The 21,264-nt window shown below is 50.8% G+C and overlaps 1 protein-coding gene across 4 annotated transcripts in view; it reads right to left on the reverse strand.

Moving 5' to 3' along the window:
* The window catches only part of LOC147729428 (uncharacterized), a 203,135-nt gene extending 182,084 nt beyond the window's left edge, over window positions 1-21,051 (reverse strand). Inside the window, exon 1 of one of the 4 annotated variants that reach the window (XM_086959769.1) lies at window positions 20,907-21,051. In XM_086959769.1, the coding sequence (XP_086815895.1) occupies window positions 20,907-20,930 (24 nt within the window). In that variant the 5' untranslated portion in view covers window positions 20,931-21,051. The remainder of the gene's footprint in view (window positions 1-20,906) is intronic. The other 3 variants (XM_086959768.1, XM_086959770.1, XM_086959767.1) reach the window with 3 other exon arrangements.
* Window positions 21,052-21,264: the final 213 nt, after the last annotated feature.

Here is a 21,264-nt window from a genome sequence, read left to right on the forward strand (position 1 = left end):
TTTTTCATTATCGGCGACCTCAACCTACACCTGAATGATCCTTCATGTACTATCAGTAGCAATCTCTTACAAGATCTGGCTGCTTTAAACATTCTTTTACACAACTATGGCCCTACGCATAAAGCAGGTAACCTTTTGGACCCTATCCTTTCTAATCTAGAGGCCATTGACTGTAAGGCTCCGTCTCCCATTGTATGGTCTGACCACTACATAGTGTCTTTTATTATTAAACTAGGTCAGAAATCGACCACTCCCTCTAACCCTACAGAACCTAGATTATCCAGAAATTGGAACAAATTGGACCTGAACAAATTTAATTCCTGTCTCGAGAAAACTAGACCTTTCATGGAAGATACTAGTACTGCAACTTCTGCCGCTATAAACAGCTGGCTTGCACAGGCTGCCGACGCATGCCTACCCCTGCGCATGCAAACGCACAATTTTCATCATCCACCTGCACCCTGGTTTACTGAAGCCTTAAAAAAAGAAAAAAACATCTGTAAAAGCCTGGAGCGCAAATGCCGCATAAAATATGACTCCTGCTCTAAGCAAACCTATAAAGCTGCCTTAACAAAATATCACTTCCTATGTAAAACTGCTAAAGCTGACCATGTCAATCATACCATCCTTGAAGCAAAAAATCGTCCAAAGGCACTCTTCAAGGCAGTACAAAAACTCTCGGGCGCACTGTGTCAGCCCAAACCTCCATGTCTCAACAAGGTACAGTGTAACTCACTGGCCGAATTTTTTGTCGCCAACATTGATAACATCTATTCAAATTTTAAGAACTCATCTCCCCTTCCCTCTCTACCCAACTTAACTGCCACAATCTCATCTTCCGATCTAGGGACGCCAGAGGACAACAGTCCCATCCACTTTTCATCGATCCCCCCCTCTCCACCCACGCCCTCCTGTGACCTTAGGCCCCCATCTGATACCTGTCCTTCGGTCACTCAGCTGATCGACACATGGGATCCGCTCAATATTGAGACCCTCTCCGACATCATCAGTAAAATCAAATCCGGTTCCCCACTGGACCCTATTCCCCCTCAAATTCTAAAAAAACTGGACAAATCCTCCCTAGAACCCATTATGGACCTTCTAAATTCCTCCCTTAGAGAAGCTACTGTACCCTCCGCATGGAAACACGCGATGATTATGCCGTTATTAAAAAAAGTTAATGCCGACCCCAGCATTCCAGCCAACTTCCGTCCCATCTCGCTTATTCCGGTATTTTCTAAAATCTTAGAAAAGCACATTAATTCTCAACTGTCCACCCACGTTGAGCTAAGGGGAATCCTACATCCGTCACAATCCGGCTTCCGATCAGGCTTTTCGACGGAATCCACTCTGCTGGGAGTCTCAGAAAACATCCGTCACCGTGTTGACAGGGGGGAAACCGTGGCACTCATTCTGCTGGACTTGAGCGCCGCATTTGACACGGTTTCCCACCCCATTCTTGTCAACGCCCTCCGATCATCTGGCATCACCGGTTCAGCCCTCAACTGGCTTGTCAGTTTCCTATCCGACCGAACCTTCCAAGTCTTCTCTTCATCATCCGCTTCCCAAACTTTTACATCTGCGTATGGAGTCCCACAGGGTTCCATCTTGAGCCCCTTGCTCTTCAACTTATACGTCAGACCTCTGGCGTCTGTTGCAGAGCAAGCTGGGCTCACTATTTACTCCTACGCAGATGACACCCAGATCATCTACTCTCTTTCCTCTGACTCTCTTGCCCCCTCATCCGCTCTATGTTCAGGATTGAGAAACATCGCAGCCTGGATGTTGGACAACAAACTGCAACTGAACGGTGGAAAAACAGAACTTCTGCTGTTTGGCCACAATACCACTCTATGGGGACCCCAACACTGGCCCACTCAAATGGGCACTCCTCCTACCCCTTCTAAATCAGCACGCAACTTAGGCGTGATCTTTGACGACCAGCTGTCAATGAAAAACTATGTGGTCAAAACCTCCTCCACCTGCATCACAATCATTAAATGGTTCCGCAAGATCATCTGGATGCTGCCTGCGGACACCCAGAAAACTGTAGTCCAGGCCTTAATCACTTCTAGGCTGGACTACAGCAACATTCTTCTTCTGGGTGCCAGCAAAGAGGTGACTCGCAAATTGCAGACAGTCCAGAATATGGCAGCACGACTGCTCTGCAAACTCCCCAACACTTCTCCTACCTCTAATTCCCTCCGCTCACTACACTGGCTCCGTATCGAAAACCGCACGAAATTCAAGGCTCTCTGTTTCATGCACAAAATAAACACTGGCCGGGCCCCACCTTATCTGACATCCTTGGTTCACCACCATTGCCCCCCCCCGCACTCTGCGCTCATCTAGCCAATACCTTTTCTCAGTGCCCAGAATCAGAAAAGCCAGAATGGGAGGCCGCTCTTTTGCCTGGCTAGCCCCTTCACTATGGAATTCTCTTCCCCTTCAGTTACGAAAAGAGCCCAACTACCTTAGCTTTCGCAAACAGGTGAAAAATTGGTTATTCAACATGTAGCCTCCTCCCCTCTGACTTCCCCTCTTTATTAGTTGGTTTTAGCGCCGGGAAACCTTCGGGTAGCTGAGCGCTTTATAAGCTTAAATATAATAATAAATATAATAATAATAATACATTAATTGTTTTAGTAATAGCGCTCCACTGCTCGCCCCAACCTCTCCCTGCGTAAAGTTGTTGTTATTGTTGCAGCCATTTGCTTGTTGTGACGTCCAAGCCCGTCCCGCCAATCACGCTCCCGCCTCCCAGCTGAGCCTGCCTCGCCCCTCCCCTCCCACTATCCACTTATGACAGAAGCATTTGCGCGCAGCGTTCACGCGCAGCGATCGCGCCCCATTCGCGCCGAAGGTGCGCCAAAGGTAAGCCCGTCTACGCCCGTCCGCGCCTGGACCGCGCCCAGCGCCAGACCCCCTGGCCCTCGTACCACCCACCCCACCCGCATTACATACGACGCCACCACCCTCTTAGCCCTAAACCCCGGCCGCCTTCCCAACTGCGCCCAAGCCGCTCCTGGACACATCCATGGACCCTTCTCTTGCAACTCCTGCAAGTTCGACGGCACCAAGAACAACTCCTCATCCACAAACACAAAACAGATATCTGACACCAACCACCTACAATGCATCCTGCTCAACACCCGCTCTGTCCACAGGCACGCCATCGACCTCTGGAATCTACTAGACACCATCTCTCCGGACGTCGCCTTCCTAACAGAAACATGGATGAACGCCTCCTCAGCCCCAGACATCACCATTGCCATCCCGGAAGGCTACAAGATCATCCGTAAGGACCGCACCGACCAAACAGGAGGAGGCATCGCTATCGTCCATAAGAATTCCATCCGCATCCCAACCAGCTCAGACGTAAACCTTGCCAGCACCGAACACCTTCACTTCCAGATCCACACCGACCCCAAGACCACACTCAGAGGCACCCTCCTTTACCGGCCTCCAGGACCCCGTGCACAATTCAGTGACGACATCACTGATTTTATCACCCCACACGCCCTCCCCTCCGAGGAATACATTCTATTGGGGGACCTCAACTTTCACCTGGAAAAGAGCAATGACAGCAACGCCGCCACCCTTCGGGACAATCTCGCTAACCTCGGACTCAACAACTTGTCACTACCCCCACCCACATTGCAGGTCACACACTCGACCCTATCTTCACCTCCAGCAAACATGTCTCCTTCAGTCACACCACAGCTCTCAATTGGACGGACCACAGCTGCGTTCACTTTATCTACAATAAGAACACAACCCACAACCATCCTCAACCTACTCTGCGAAGAAACTGGAACAAAATCACCATCGACCAGATCTTCTCATCGCTTCTCCAAAACCCCCCTGCCCACTCCTCAAACCCCGACCAAGCAGCCATTAACCTCACCCAATGGCTATCCAACTTGGTCACTGGTTAGAGGCGGCAGACCCGAGAGCAGAGGACGGCCCGGGACCAGGGTTCGAGTCCCGGCGCGGCAGGTTTCTGGACCAGGGTCAGCGGACTCGATAATTCTCTCGCCTCGGTGCCCACTCTGATCAGCGTTCACACTCGGCAACTCTGGGCATTAGCTTGCCTCATCTTCACTAACGGCCCCACCAGACCGCCGGGGATGCCTGGTTTCACCCTGGAGATACCCATTAAGGGACCATCTCTCAGGGAAGCCAGGAAGGGTTTCGCAGCGGTCGAAGCGCCTTGGGACCCTCCGGGTAAGTAGTGCGCTATATAAATGCCTATACATATACATACATACAACAGCGCCGACATCCTAGCACCGTTGAAAAAACGTCAACTCAAACTAGGCAGAAAAAATGCCCCCTGGTTCAACGATGATCTTAAGAAATCTAAGAAACTCTGTCGCTCCCTCGAGAAGGCCTGGAAAAAAGACCCAAACACCAGCACCAGGGACGCCTTCAAAAACGCCACCCGCATACACCACCAACTTATCCGGTCTGCCAAGAAAGCCGCATTCAAAGACCGACTAGATAACAACGCCCACAACAGCAAGGAATTATTCAATATCGTCAAAGAATTTACCAACCCCTCAGCAAACTCCAACGACATCCCCCCCTCTCAAGCCCTCTGCGACTCCCTAGCTTCATTCTTCCACAACAAAATCGCAGACATCCATAACAGCTTCGACAACCAAACCGGAGACCAACCCACCCATCCTTCTGCCACACCTTCACCCCCCCTGAACATCCTTAATAACTGGAACACAATCTCCACTGAGGACACCATCCGCCTGATGAACTCCATCCACTCAGGATCCCCCACAGACCCATGCCCTCACCACATCTTCAACAAAGCAGACTCCATCATAGCACCACACCTCCGAGACGTCATCAACTGCTCCCTCAACTCCGCCACCTTCCCAGAAAGCTGGAAACACGCAGAACTCAGCGCCCTTCTGAAAAAACCCACAGCTGACCCCACCGAACTCAAAAACTACCGCCCCATCTCGAGCCTTCCATTCCCGGCCAAAGTCATCGAGAAAGCTGTCAACAACCAGCTCGCCGCCTTCCTCGAAACAAACAAATCCCTCGACTCCTCACAGTCCGGCTTCCGAGCCAAACACAGCACTGAGACCGCCCTCATCGCAGCAACAGACGACATTCGAACTCTACTGGACAATGGAGATACAGTCGCCCTCATCCTCCTCGACCTCTCCGCAGCCTTCGACACAGTCTGTCATAGCACCCTATTACAGCGCCTCAATAACATCGGAATCCAAGGAAAAGCACTGGAATGGATCACATCGTTCCTCACCGGAAGAACCCAGAGAGTCCGCCTCCCACCATTCAAATCAGAGGCCACTGAAGTCATCTGTAGCGTGCCACAAGGATCTTCACTCAGCCCCACCCTCTTCAACGTATACATGAGCCCCCTCGCGGCCATCGCACGCCAACACAACCTCAACATCATCTCCTACGCTGACGACACTCAACTGATCCTATCACTCACCAGAGACCCTGACATTGCCAAAACCAACCTACATGAAGGAATGAAAGAAGTAGCCGAGTGGATGAAGCACAGCCGTCTGAAACTGAACTCAGACAAAACAGAAGTCCTTATCCTGGGTACCTCCCCCTCCACCTGGGATGACTCTTGGTGGCCAGAGGCCCTTGGAAAAGCACCCATCCCGACGGGCCACGCACGTAACCTGGGCGTCATCCTGGACTCCTCACTCTCTATGAACAGACAAGTCAACGCCGTTTCATCATCTTGCTTCAACATTCTTCGCATGCTCAAAAAAACATTTCGCTATCCCCACCGAAACTAGAAAAACGGTCACCCACGCACTGGTCACGAGTCGCCTGGACTACGGAAACACCCTATACGCCGGTACCACCGCAAAACTCCAGAAAAAACTCCAATGCATCCAGAACGCTTCAGCCAGACTCATACTAGACATTCCGCGTAAAGACCACATCTCTGGTCACCTGAAAAACCTCCACTGGCTTCCCGTCAATAAGAGGATTACTTTCCGCCTCCTAACCCACGCGCACAAAGCACTTTACGAACTCGGACCCGAATGCCTCAACACACGACTTTCCTTCTACACCCCCCCCCCCCCCGCCAGCTACGATCCTCCAACCAAGCCCTTGCCACTGTACCTCGCATCAACAAAACCACCATGGGAGGTAGATCCTTCTCCTACCTGGCAGCTAAAACCTGGAACTCACTTCCCACTCACCTTCGCCTCACTCAGAACCACCTAGCATTCAGAAAACAACTTAAAACTTGGATATTCGACAAGTAATTCCCCACCTTCTTCAAGCGCCTTGAGACCCTCTGGGTATGTAGCGCGCTATATAAATCATTTGACTTGACTTGACTTGACTTTTCTCGAGGATTGTGAGCTCGGTCAGCAGACCTCACACTCTATGCGGCCATCTTACAACGCGGTGTAGCCAGGTACATAATTCATCGCCAATCACATTTTGTTTCAAATAGCCCAAATATCATCTTGGTCTTTACTACAAAATGATTGTTTTTGGTATATTTTTTAATAAGTTTTCTTTACCAGAAATTACATGTTGATCATATTGATGAAGGGACACTGTCCCAAACTGCACTGAGAAATTTACTCATCAAAAATATTTTGCTTAATACACTGAAAACAAATTAAATGTATTCAACAAAAAGGATTTACTGGAAGACCATGGAATCTAGTGTGGGAAATTACAACGGATTGCTATTCTATAGGTATGCAATGTATATATCGTTCAGCAAGCCAACCGTCTTCGAGGCACATCACTTAATCACTTTGTAGCCGAATTTGTAATATTTGTGAAATGTTAAACCATTGGCATTCCATCGCTGCCCGTTGTTGCTTGTGCTATATAAAATGTCCATAAATGCAAGCATGGAGTTCTTAAACGTTAAAATACTGCCGAAAGGATTGAACAAAGGATTGTTATCAGTGGTAAGATGAACGAATTACAAAAGATAAAAGGAAATGGATGAAATCTAAGGGGTAGTGAGTGAGTCAATGTGGAGTAAAATCGTTATGCAATTGCCTGGAAAAGGTGACACCGCGTGCACAAATAGGGGGATTTAGAGAAGACGAATGTGATTAACAGAGACATTTCTAAATTAAGTATGGTTATAAGGTAACAAAGTAGGGACTGATGGAAGGAAAGAGTTTCACTCTCCTTTCATGATTAAATATAAGGAGCAATACATTTTTGAGTGTGTAGTGCATACATGTATGTATGTATGTTCATAGTCATGAATGTGTGTATGTATGCATGTATGCACATATGCATGTATGTACATATGCATGTATGTACGTATACATGCATGTACGCTTGCATGCATTTCTGTACGCATGCTTATATGCATGTACGTGCACATGTCATGTATGTATATACACATATGAATGTATGTATGGACGTATATATGTATTTATATATGTACATACATATGCATGTATATACGTATGCATGCATGTATGTATGTTTGTATGTACGTACTTATATATGTATGTATGTGTATATGAGCAACCCTTGACCCCACCAGGTAGGCCGCTCCCCCTCCGCACAGCACCGCCTGTGTCTCCCTGCCCCAGCTGCCGCTGCTGAGGAAGTACGAGGCCCTCCACCACCCGCAGGCTACCACCTGCGCCTCATCCCTGATGCCAGTGGTAGGCCGTAGGTAGGTTTGTTCATCCTCCGCTTTATTGCTTTTACTGTATTGCCTGTATTTTCATTGTTGTATCTGTGACTGCTGTTGTCTGTCTTCCCCCGCTGCCTGTACGTGGTCTTTGCCACTTTTTCTTCCCTCTGTTCCTCTCGCTGTCCCCATGCTCTCTCTGCCCGGTCTTTCCTTCTGTTCCCCTCGCTGCCCCCGTGTCTCTGCCCGGTTTTCCTTTCTGTTCCCCTCGCTGCCCCCGTGCCTCTCTGCCAGTTCTGCCCTTTGTTCCACTCATTTTTCCCTCGTTTTTTGTGCCTTTCTGCCCTCTGTTCCACTCGTTTTTCCCTAGATTCTTGTGCCTTTCTGCCCTCTGTTCCACTCGTTTTTTGTGCCTTTATGCCCTCTGTTCCACTCGTTTTTGGTGCCCTCTGTGCCACTCGTTTTTTCCTCGTTTTTTGTGCCTTTCTGCCCTTTGTTCCACTCGTTCTTTCCTAGTTTTTTATGCCTTTCTGCCCTCTGTTCTACTTGTTTTTCCCTCATTTTGTGCCATTCTGCCCTCTGTTCCACTTGTTTTCCCCTCGTTTTTTGTGCTTTTCTGCCCTCCGTTCCACTCGTTTTTTGTGCCCTTCTGCCATCTGTGCCACTCGTTTTTCCCTCGTTTCTGTGCCCCTTTTGCCTTCTGTTCCACTCGTTTTTTGTGCCCTTTTGCCTTCTCTGCCACTTGTTTTACCCTCGATTTTTGTGCCCCTTTTCCTTCTGTTACCATCGTTGTCCCTCACCGCCCTCGCCGCTGCATACACTGCGGCCCCGCCCCCCTGACTGCCCACTGCCCATTCGCCATTTCCGCCTCCCAGCTACTCCTCCCTCCCACCTCTTCATATATGCCAGCCGCTGGGCGGCCGCGCCGCTGGTGTGCAGAAGGTGCGCATGAGGTGAGTCCATCTGCGCCCGTCCACGCCTGGACTGCGCCCAGCGCCAGAACCCCTGCCCCCCGCACCCGCCACGACGACCGCCGCCACTACGATGCCAGCACTCTTCACGCTCTCAACTCCGGACAGAGCCACACCTGCTTCAAGGCCGCCCCGAAACGCACACACGGCCCCTTCACCTGCCGGAACTGCAGCTACACCAGCCTCAGAGCCGACGAACCACTCGCCAAGAAAGACCCCAACCACCTCCGATGCATACTACTGAACACCGGCTCCGCACGCAAACATGCCGTGGAGCTCTGGGACCTGCTCGACACAACATCCTCGGACGACGCCTTCCTGATAGAGACCTGGTTTAAAGACTCCTCCGCACCCGACATCGCCATAGCCATCCCAGACGGCTACAAGATCACCTGCAGAGACCGCATCAACGGAGTCGGAGGAGGAATCGCCATCGTCCACAAGAACAGCATCAGGATCTCGACTAGCACCGACGGCGGGCTCCACACTGCCGAACACATGCATTTCCAGATCCACACAAACCCTAATTCCACCCCCAGAGGCACCCCTGTCTACTGACCCCCAGGACCCTGGCCCCAGTTCAGCGACTCCATCGCTGACTTGATCAGCACGAACGCCCTGACCTTCACGAACTACATCCTCGTCGGAGACCTGAACTTTCACCTTGAGAACAACGACGACAACAACTCCACAACCCTGATCGATAACCTCGCCAACCTCAGACTGAAGCAACTCGTCACAACGCCCACCCACTCCACCAGCCACACGCTCAACCCAGTCTTCTCCTCAAGCCCGTACGTCTCCATCAGCCACACCACGGAACTCCTCTGGACCGACCACCGCTGGATCCACTTCGCCTTCCAGAAACCCACCACACACCACCGCACCCAAAAGATCCCCAGCTGCTGGAGCAAAATCACCAAAGACCAACTACACGCAAACCTCGCTCTCAGCCCACCCACGAACCCTCCAACACCGACGATACTGCCCACAGCCTCAGACGCTGGATCGAGGACTGCGCCAACACCCTCGCCCCGCTGAAGAAACCCCCCCCACAGAGACACCAGCAAGAGGGCCAGCTGGTTAACCCTAGAACTCCTAGTCTCCAAGCAAGCCTGCCGGAAACTAGAGAAGAAATGGCACAGTGAACCAACTCCGAGCAGCCACGCAGCACACAAGGACCCATCCTCAACCACCACCACCTCATCAGAGCGGCCAAGAGGACCTCCTTCAAAGACCGCCTCGACAACAACGCACACAATAGCAAGGATGTCTTCAACATCGTGAAGGAACTCTCCAATCCCAGCTCCAACACCAACGACATCCCGCCATCGCAGGCCCTGTGCGACTCCCTCGCCACCTTCTTCCACCACAAGATAGCAGACATCCACGACAGCTTCAACACCCAGACCGCCCCAACAGACAGCAACAAAACAGATCCTCCGTACACCATCGACCACAACCCTCTGCTAGCCTGGGCCAGCGTGAGCATCGATGACAACATCAAGACCCAGCGCTCAATCCACTCCGGCTCTCCGTCGGACCCATTCCGGCACCACGTCATCGGGCTCTTTATGGTTTAGGTCCCATCTATTTGCAAAAGAGATTCGCCTTTTATACCACCAGGGAGACAGCTGCGCTCTTCGGCTCAGCTGTTGATGCAGACCCCGAGGTTTAAGCGTCAGCGTCTTGGTGGAAACTCTTTTCTGCACAGAGCAGGTTTAGCCTGGAAAATGTGCCCCCGGCCCTGCGTAGCAAGACCCACTGCTGTTCAAAAAGAAACTAAAAACGTTGCTCTTTTAATTTGGATTAGTGTGCCTCCCTTTCTTTTCTGAAGTAAGCGCCGGGATACTCTTGAGTAGCTGTGCGCTCTATAAATCAAATATATCATAATATAACGTCTTCTACAGAGCAAGCAGCACCATCGCACCCCACCTGCGCAACATCATCAATCTCTCCCTCGAGTTGGCGACCTTCCCGGAGATCTGGAAACACTCCAAGATCAACGCCCTACTAAAAAAACCTAAGGCAGACTCAAGAGACCTCAAGAACTTCCGGCCCATCTCTCTGTTCCCCTTCCCGGCCAAGGTCATCGATAAAAACCGTCAACAGACAGCTAACCCGATACCTCGAAGAAAACAGAATCCTGGACCCTTCCCAGTCAGGGTTCCGCAGCAACCACAGCACCGAGACTGCCCTCATCGCCGCCACAGACGACATCAGGACCCTGCTGGACAATGGCGAGACCGCAGCACTCATCCTTCTAGACCTCTCTACCGCCTTAGACACCGTCTGCCACCGCATACTACGCGCATGCCGCAGGGCTCAGAGACAAGTCTCTGGATTGGACCACCTCCTTCCTCTCCGGCAGAACCCAGAGCATCCGCCTCACCCATTCTGTTCCAAAACCTCTGAGATCATCTGCGGCGTACCCCAGGTGACTCCCTCAGCCCGACGCTGTTCAACATTTACATGGCCCCGCTCGCACACGTAGCCCGACAGCATGACCTCAACATAATCTCCTACGCCGACGAAACTAAGATGATCCTCTCCCTCACCAAGGACCCTATCACAGCCAAAGCCAACCTCCACGAAGGAATGAAGGCCGTCGCCGACTGGATGAAGACCAGCCGTTTGAAGCTGAACTCGGACAAGACGGAGGTCCTCATCCTCAGCTCCAACCCTTCAGCCTGGGACGACTCCTGGTGGCCGACGGCACTGGGGGCAACCCAGACACCCACCGACCCCACACGCAACCTGGGAATCATCCTCGACTCAATGCTCTCAATGACCAAGCAAGTCAACGCTGTCTCCTCCTCCTGCTTCAACCGAGGCCCTCGTCAGCAGCAGACTCGACCACGGAAACGCCCTCTACGCGGGAGCCCCGAACAAGCTCATCAAATGACTACAACGCATCCAAAACCCCTCGGCACGACTGATCCTCGATGTACCACGCCACGGCCACATCACCCCCACCTGAGAAACCTGCACTGGCTCCCCATTGACAAGAGGATATCCTTCAAGCTCCTCACCCATGCACACAAGGCACTCCACAAGACTGGCCCAGCCTACCTCAACAGGCGGCTTTCCTTCTACATCCCCAACCGCCAGCTACGCTCCGCCGACCTCTTACTCGCCACCGTCCCGCGCACCCGAAGAACAACCACCGGTGGGAGATCCTTCTCCCACCTCGCCGCCAAGACATGGAACACCCTCCCACTGAGCCTACGACAGACCCAAGACCTGCTGACCTTCAGGAGGATACTCAAGACCTGGCTGCTGATCAGTAGCGGCCCCCCAGCGCCTTGAGACCCTCGCGGGTATGTAGTGCGCTTTACAAATGATTGATTGATTGATTGTACATATGCATGCATGTAGGCATGTATCTATGTATGTATGAATGAATGTACGCACGTATGCATGCATGTATATGGTATTTCTGTAGCTCAGACCGAGCAAAACGTCAGCGGAATGCTGCACAGGGCGAAAGATAAGCCTAAGGTCAACAAGTGATCAGAGAGGTCGCCAGGTTAAGGATGGTTAATGCATGTGCTGCAGTGTTCTTTCAAAAAAGTTATTAAAAATAGACGGTATCCTACATTGGAGCAGAGTTGGTCAGTCCTAATGGACGCTGGGATGTTGGTCCAGGTCCTGGGTGTACAGATGTTGAGGTGGTCCTGATGGACAGGGGGATGTTGGTCCATATCCTAGGTGCACAGATGTTGAAGTGGTCCTGATGGACATGGGGATGTTGGTCCAGATCCTGGGTGTACAGATGTTGAGGTGGTCCTGGTGGACACGGGGATGTTTGTCCAGATCCTGGCTGTACAGATGTTGAGGTTGTCCTGATGGATCCGGGGATGTTGGTCCAGATCCTGGGTGTACAGATGTTGAGGATGTCGTGATGGACACAGGGATGTTGGTCCAGATCCTGGGTGTACAGATGTTGAGGTTGTCCTGGTGGATCCGGGGATGTTGGTCCAGATCTTGGGTGTACAGATGTTGAGGTGGTCCTGATGGACAGAGGGATGTTGGTCCTGTTTCTGGGTGTACAGATGTTGAGGTGGTCCTGATGGACATGGGGCTGTTGGTCCAGATCCTGGTTGTACAGATGTTGAGGTGGTCCTGATGGACACGGGGATGTGGTCCAGATCCTGCTTGTACAGATGCTGCAGTGATCCTGAGGGACACAGGGATGTTGGCCCTGTTTCTTGGTGTACAGATGTTGAGGTGGTCCTGATGGACACGGGGATGTTGGTCCAGATCCTGGCTGTACAGATGTTGAAGTGGTCCTGATGGATCCGGGGATGTTGGTCCAGATCCTGGCTGTACAGATGTTGAGGTGGGCCTGAATGAAAGAGTGATGTTGTTCCAGATCCTGGGTGTACAGATGTTGAGGTTGTCCTGATGGACAGGGGGATATTAGTCCAGAACCTGGGTGTACAGATGTTGAGGTGGTCTTGATGGATCTGGGGATGTTGGTCCATATCCTGGGTGTACAGGTGTTGACGAGGTCCTGATGGACACAGGGATGTTGGTCCAGATCCGGAGTGTACAGATGTCGAGGTGGTCCTGATGGACACAGGGATGTTGGTCCATATCCTGGGTGTACATATGTCGAGGTGGTCCTGATGGACACAGGGATGTTGGTCCAGATCCTGGGTGTACAGATGTTGAGGTGGTCCTGATGGACAGGGGTATGTTGGTCCAGATCCTGGTGCACAGATGTTGAGGTGGTCTTGATGGACACGGGATGTTGGTCCAGCTCCTGGGTGTACAGATGTTGAGGTGGTCCTGATGGGCACGGGTATGTTGGTCCAGATCCTGGGTATACAGATGTCGAGGTGGTCCTGATGGACACGGGGATGTTAGTCCAGATCCTGGGTGTACAGATGTTGAGGTGGTCATGATAGATTCGGGGATGTTTGTCCATATCCTGGGTGTACAGATGTTGAGGTCTCCTGATGGACACAGGGATGTTGGTCCTGTTTCTGGGTGTACAGATGTTGAGGTGGTCCTGATGGACATGGGGCTGTTGGTCCAGATCCTAGTTGTACAGATGTTGAGGTGGTCCTGATGGATCCGGGGATGTTGGTCCAGATCCTGGCTGTACAGATGTTGAGGTGGGCCTGATGGAAAGAGTGATGTTGTTCCAGATCCTGGGTGTTCAGATGTTGAGGTTGTTCTGATGGACAGGGGGATATTAGTCCAGAACCTGGGTGTACAGATGTTGAGGTGGTCTTGATGGATCCGGGGATGTTGGTCCATATCCTAGGTGCACAGATGTTGACGTGGTCCTGATGGACACAGGGATGTTGGTCCAGATCCTGGGTGTACAGATGTCTAGGTGGTCCTGATGGACACGGGGATGTTGGTCCAGCTCCTGGGTGTACAGATGCTGCAGTGATCCTGATGGACACGGGGATGTTAGTCCAGATCCTGGGTGTACAGATGTTGAGGTGGTCCTGGTGGACAGGGGGATGTTAGTCCAGAACCTGGGTGTACAGATGCTGAGGTGGTCCTGATGGATCTGGGGATGTTGGTCCAGATCCTGGGTGTACAGATGTTGAGGTGGTCCTGATGGACATGGGGATGTTGGTCCCAATCCTGGGTACACAGATGCTGAGGTGGTCATGATGGACCCAGGTGATGTTGGCCCATATCCTGGGTGCACAGATGTTGAGGGGGTCCTGATGGACATGGGGATGTTTGTGCAGATCCTGGCTGTACATATGTTGAGGTGGTCCTGATGGATCCGGGGATGTTGGTCCAGATCCTGGGTGTACAGATGTTGAGGTTGTCGTGATGGACACAGGGATATTGGTCCAGATCCTGGGTGTACAGATGTTGAGGTTGTCCTGATGGATCCGGGGATGTTGGTCCAGATCCTGGGTGAACAGATGTTGAGGTGGTCCTGATGGACACGGGGATGTTGGTGCAGATCCTGGGTGTACAGATGTTGAGGTGGTCCTCATGGACACAGGGATGTTGGTCCAGATCCTGGGTGTACAGATGTTGAAGTGGTCCTGATGGACAGGCAGATGTTAGTCCAGATCCTGGGTGTACAGATGTTGAGGTGGTCCTGATAGATCCGGGGATGTTTGTCCATATCCTGGATGTACAGATGTTGAGGTCTCCTGATGGACACAGGGATGTTGGTCCTGTTTCTGGGTGTACAGATGTTGAGGTGGTCATGATGGACATGGGGCTGTTGGTCCAGATCCTGGTTGTACAGATGTTGAGGTGGTCCTGATGGACACAGGGATGTGGTCCAGATCCTGCTTGTACAGATGCTGCAGTGATCCTAATGGACACAGGGATGTTGGCCCTGTTTCTTGGTGTACAGATGTTGAGGTGGTCCTGATGGACACGGGGATGTTGGTCCAGATCCTGGCTATACAGATGTTGAGGTGGTCCTGATGGATCCGGGGATGTTGGTCCAGATCCTGGCTGTACAAATGTTGAGGTGGGCCTGATGGAAAGAGTGATGGTGTTCCAGATCCTGGGTGCACAGATGTTGAGGTGGTCTTGATGGACACGGGATGTTGGTCCAGCTCCTGGGTGTACAGATGTTGAGGTGGTCCTGGTGGACAGGGGGATGTTAGTCCAGAACCTGGGTGTACAGATGTTGAGGTAGTCCTGATGGATCTGGGGATGTTGGTTCAGATCCTGGGTGTACAGATGTTGAGGTGGTCCTGATGGACACGGGGATGTTGGTCCCAATCCTGGGTACACAGATGCCGTGGTGGTCATGATGGACCCAGGTGATGTTGGCCCATATACTGGGTGCACAGATGTTGAGGTGGTCCTGATGGACACGGGGATGTTTGTGCAGATCCTGGCTGTACAGATGTTGAGGTGGTCCTGATGGATCCGGGAATGTTGGTCCAGATCCTGGGTGTACAGATGTTGAGGTTGTCGTGATGGACACAGGGATGTTGGTCCAGATCCTGGCTGTACAGATGTTGAGGTGGTCCTGATGGAAAGAGTGATGTTGTTCCAGATCCTGGGTGTACAGATGTTGAGGTTGTCCTGATGGACAGGGGAATGTCAGTCCAGATCCTGGGTGTACAGATGTTGAGGTGGTCCTGATGGACACGGGCATGTTGGTACAGATCCTGGATGCACAGATGTTGAGGTGGTCTTGATGGATCGTGGGAATGTTGGTCCATATCCTGTGTGCACAGACGTTGAGGTGGTCCTGATGGACACGGGGATGTTGGTCCAGATCCTGGATGTACAGATGTTGAGGTGGCCCTGATGGACACGGGGGTGTTGCTCCAGATCCTGGGTGTATAGATGTTGAGGCGGTCCTGGTGGACACGGGATGTTGGTCCATATCCTGGGTGTACAGATGTCGAGGTGGTCCTGATGGACACAGGGATATTGGTCCAGATCCTGGGTGTACAGATGTTGAGGTGGTCCTGAAGGACAGGGGGGTGTTGGTCTAGATCCTGGGTGCACAGATTTTGAGGTGGTCTTGATGGACACGGGATGTTGGTCCAGCTCCTGGGTGTACAGATGCTGCAGTGATCCTGATGGACACGGGGATGTTAGTCCAGATCCTGGTTGTACAGATGTTGAGGTGGACCTGGTGGACAGGGGGATGTTAGTCCAGGTCCTGGGTGTACAGATGTTGAGGTGGTCCTGATGGATCCGGGTAATGTTGGTCCAGATCCTGGGTGTACAGATGTTGAGGTGGTCCTGATGGACAAGGGAATGTTGGTCCTAATCCTGGGTGCACAGATGCCGAGGTGGTCATGATAGACCCAGGTGATGTTGGCCCATGTCCTGGGTGCACAGATGTTGAGGTGGTCCTGATGGGTCCGGGGAAGTTGGTCCAGTTCCTGGGTGTACAGGTGTTGAAGTGGTCCTGATGGACAGGCAGATGTTAGTCCAGATCCTGGGTGTACAGATGTTGAGGTGGTCCTGATGGACACGGGGATGTTGGTCCAGATCCTGGGTGTACAGATGTTGAGGTGGTCCTGATGGACAGGCAGATGTTAGTCCAGATCCTGGGTGTACAGATGTTGAGGTGGTCCTGATGGACACGGGGATGTTAGTCCAGATCCTGGGTGTACAGATGTCGAGGTGGTCCTGATGGGTCCGGGGATGTTGGTCCAGATCCTGGGTGTACAGATGTCGAGGTGGTCCTGATGGACGGGGATAGGTAGGAGCTAAGCTCTAGATCTGTGCATTTGGGTGTTTAAAAAAAAGAAACATTCGAAAAAGTTTCTTTCTGTAACAAAGAAGCTTTGACAGTAGTAGGCACAGAGATGTGCACTGATATGCATTGTTCGCCACTGTCAGATTACCTGAAAAACCAAGGTATATTATCATACACTGGAAAGTGGTCAACTGTTTCTTGACAAGGGTCTTGCTACTGGTAACAGTATACCTGGTGAGAAATGCCACCCCATATTCCAGAGGTCCAAGAAAGCACTGCCTTAGAAATAAAATAACGAGCTGGAAGGGATAAGCTAGTGGCAGTTGTTCTAAGTAACTGCTCTTCACTGGAGTCATGCGTTAAACTGTGTGTTTGTAGTTATGCAGACCTATAAAAGTACTACTTCTGAACTGTTTTAAAGTGTTTAAACTAGATTCTGTGGTACATAATTGTACGGCAGGCAAGGGATCTGTGCAATAACAACAGTTGTACACGAGGGCTTACTGTAATGTACACCGCTACTAGATGTATGCTGTGATTAATACTGAGTGATGCGCATTTAAATAATTTCTTATTGGGGGCAGCGAGTACTGTTCACGAGGCTCGGTTTATGAACCATACAACTGGTTAAGCAGGCCTGGCTTGTGGCGACAAAAGAAGCAGTGGAACTGTTATCAGCAGGGAAGATATGCAACATAGATGTGGATGCCTGAAAGCTCATTAGAAGTGACACTCCAAAATCTTCTATAATGGTAAGAAAAGTACTGGAAGTGGTGAATATTGATTTAGATAGAGGTGGAACTAGGTAAAATTAAAACATTGGAATGTCGAGTGCTCCATCGAAAACAGTTAAGCAGCAAAGAATGCCAAAAATAAAATTATAACGGAATGTTATTATCATTTTATTTTTTCCTCCTGCTGCAGCCCACAATCTTCTGCCTCCCAGCACACGCCCACCCACCCGCGGGCACTGCCGACCACCCCGTAAACCAGTAACATGCAAAACAAGTCAATGAAATAAACATGCTCATTAAACAAAATCAGCATGTGCTAATTTCACCACAGGTGAAGATGCCTGAAAGCCCTTTAGAAGTGATCTATTGTAAAGGTAAAAAAATAAATGAAACTGGTGAAAATGTTCTAAATAGGGGTGGAACTATGTAAAATTAAAACTAGGAGTTCCGATTACTTGCATTACATCGCCTGGGGCCAGCAGCAGTCGATGGTGGGCTGTTAAGTGATACCGTATCTGCCAGAAATGTGACCGGCAGAAGAACAAGGACGGAGCACGAGGTGGGGTGAAAGGGGCAGCACACGGAAAAACAGTGGATGTGTAAGAGGGGAAACCACTAACAGAAGAAAACAAGTCAACAAAAGTAACGTGATGATGAAACAAAAGTTGTGCGTGCGACTGCAAAAAAGGACAATGGTATGTAAAAATACTATTTTGTGAATCAGTAACTTGCAAAATCGCATTTGCGACTCTCGCTTTTAGAAAGGGGCGTCCCTTCCTAATACTGATTCTGAATGACATGTACAATTGTTTTGCGACTGCATTTGCGGCAGCAAAACACTTGCAGTTTACCACTTACTTAAAGTAGGTGGTAAACCACTCTCAGACAGAAAGGGGTCCCTTACCCTTTGTGTGTTTGTGGGGAAATATTTTTTAAGAGCAGGCAGTGGTCCAAAGGACCACTGCCTGCCCTTAAAAAATGAAACTGAAAAGTTTCATTTTCCTTCTTTAAATGAATCCCATTTTCCTTTGAAGAAAACGGGCTACATTTAAAAAAAAAAACAGGCTTTACATGCAACATGGTGGTCTGCTGACCCCAGCAGACCACTTATCCCTGGGAGTGCCAGCCATTTCCAATGAAGTCGTTAATTGCGCCAGCCTCATCAATATTCATGAGGCATGCAATTTGGGACCCCATTACGAAACGCTAACGATGTCTGAGACACATCTCAATTTGCGAGTCGCAAATGCAATGCAGTTTGTGAGTCGCTGATTGGAGGGTCTTACATCTGGCCCAAAGTCCCTGTAGGTTCGGAAATCTGTGACATTTGCTCTGAATCTTTTGCCCCAGACCTGGCCATGACGGGCTGTTGTGGTAGAAGCTAGAATTTTCTCGAAGGGTTAATCCATAGTATCGATGAATAAGGGGTTAACCTGTGGGAGTGCTTTTGTTTTAGGAAGAGGCTTAAATGTTCTGATAATGCCTCCAGAATGCACTGTTCCGTCTCCTAGAGCCATAAATGTTAATAACCACGGGAGGTGCAGTCCCATGGCTGACATAATTTAGAGTAAGTAATCGCATCTAGTTTTGTACATTAATTAACCCACACGCGATTAACATCAAAGCGCTGCACAGGTGTGGACAATGGTGCCTGACCTCTAAATGGCTGTTTCCTGTTTGCTGCATGAAAATAACGTCTGCTACATTGATAAATAGATAACTGCTGCTACATTGATAAAAAGACATACAGGAAACATGAAAGTGAAAATTTTGGTGAACATGACAAGACACAATCGCTGCACGGGCGCATGACAAGATTTACAGGCCTGTTTTGATTCACACTTGAAATGGAAAGCATGGAAGCAGCTGTGCGTGAGAAAAGCCTTCCCATAACACCATGTAAACAAAAGAAAATGGGAAGATAGAAATAGTGCCAAACTAACACAAGTAGAGGGGAGGAGTACATGTAAGAAGGCCAATCCCATGGAAGGGAACCAAGCCCACAAATAAAACTATTGCACCAATCAAATGCCCGCATTTCAGAATGGCACACAAAATATCAAATTGAAATCAATGGGCGTGCCCAAAGCCCACAGAGGAGATACAGCATGTTTAGAGACAGCGCATGAGCGCTGCATAGATTCCACCTAAAAACATCCCTCTGGGACTTGGTTTTGTTTTGGCTGGGGGACGGCACACTGCTGAAGAGCGTAAGAGCATCACTACAGCACTGACCTCCACAGTGTGACTTAGGTACAGAGTGACAGGTCAGCAACACAGCAGCACACACAACAACAGAGCACACAGACAGGGCCTCCACAGTGTGACTTAGGTACAGAGTGACAGGTAAGCACCCCAGCAGCACACACAACAACAGAGCACATAGACAGGGCCATCTGTGTGACTTAGGGACAGAGTGACAAGTCAGCACCACAGCAGCACACACAACAACAGAGCACACAGACCTGGCCTCCACAGTGACAGGTCAGCACACACAACAACAAACCACATAGACAGAGACTCCATAGTATGACTTGGGTACAGAGTGAGAGGTAAGCACAAAAGCAAGACACACAAACAGGGCACAAAAACAGGGCCTCTAGAGTGTGACTTTAGGACAGAGTGACAGGTCAGGAACACATCAGGACATACAGCGCACACAGACAGGGCCTCCACAGTGTGACAGGTCAGCACCACAGAAAGACACAAAGCAATAGAGAACACAGGAGGGGCTTCCACAGTGTGACTTAGGGCCAGAGCGACAGGTCAGCACCACAGCAGCACACACAACAGAGCACACAGACATGGCCTTCAGTGTGACTTGGGTACATAGTGACGGGTAAGCGCCACGGTTATACACACAACAACAGGGCACACAGACAGAGCCTTCTGTGTGACTTAGGTATAGAGTGACAGGTCAGCACTACAGCAGGACACACAACAACAGGGCACACAGACACGGAGGGCCTCCACATTGTGACTAGAGTCAGCACCACAGGAGGACACACCACAGAAGCACACACAACAGGGCACACAGACAGGGCTTCAGTGTGACTTAGGAACAGAGACACAGGTCAGCACCACAGCAGGACACACAGAACGGGCACACAGACAGGGCCTTCAGTGTGACTTGGGCACAGAGGGCCAGGTCAGCACAACAGCATCATACACAGACAGGGCACACAGACAGGGCCTCCACAGTGTGACTAGAGTGACAGGTCAGAACCACAGCAGGACACACAGACACGAAGGGCCTCCACATTGTGACTAGAGTGACTGGGCAGCACCACAGGAGGACACACCACAGCAGCACACACAACATGGCACATAGACAGGGCACACAGACAGGGCACACAGAAGCACACAACAACAGGACCCACAGACAGGGCCCGCCTCACCTGCTCCGCTCCCGGCCGGTTCATGGCTCTCGAGGCCCCTGGGGCAGGGTGGGGGCTCTGAGGGGTCCTGTGGGGGGGCTTGTGTGGGGCAAAGAGGACAGACACACAGCTCTGCAGGGGGAAGAGTGTCTGACCTCACAGCCTCACTGCGCATGCGTCGAGCTGCAGATGGCAGCGTGTCTGACCTCACTGCGCATGCGTTAACCTGGAGATAGAAGAGTGTCTGACCTCACAGCCTCACTGCGCGTGCGTCGAGCTGCAGATGGGAGCGTGTCTTTGACTTCACTGCGCATGCGTTCAGTTGGAGATAGAAGTGTGTGTAATCGCACAGCCTCACTGCGCAAGCTCCGCTGACCCG

The sequence above is a fragment of the Lissotriton vulgaris genome, chromosome 2_2 (genome assembly GCF_964263255.1).
Source record: "Lissotriton vulgaris chromosome 2_2, aLisVul1.2, whole genome shotgun sequence".
Taxonomy (NCBI): Eukaryota; Metazoa; Chordata; class Amphibia; order Caudata; family Salamandridae; genus Lissotriton; species Lissotriton vulgaris.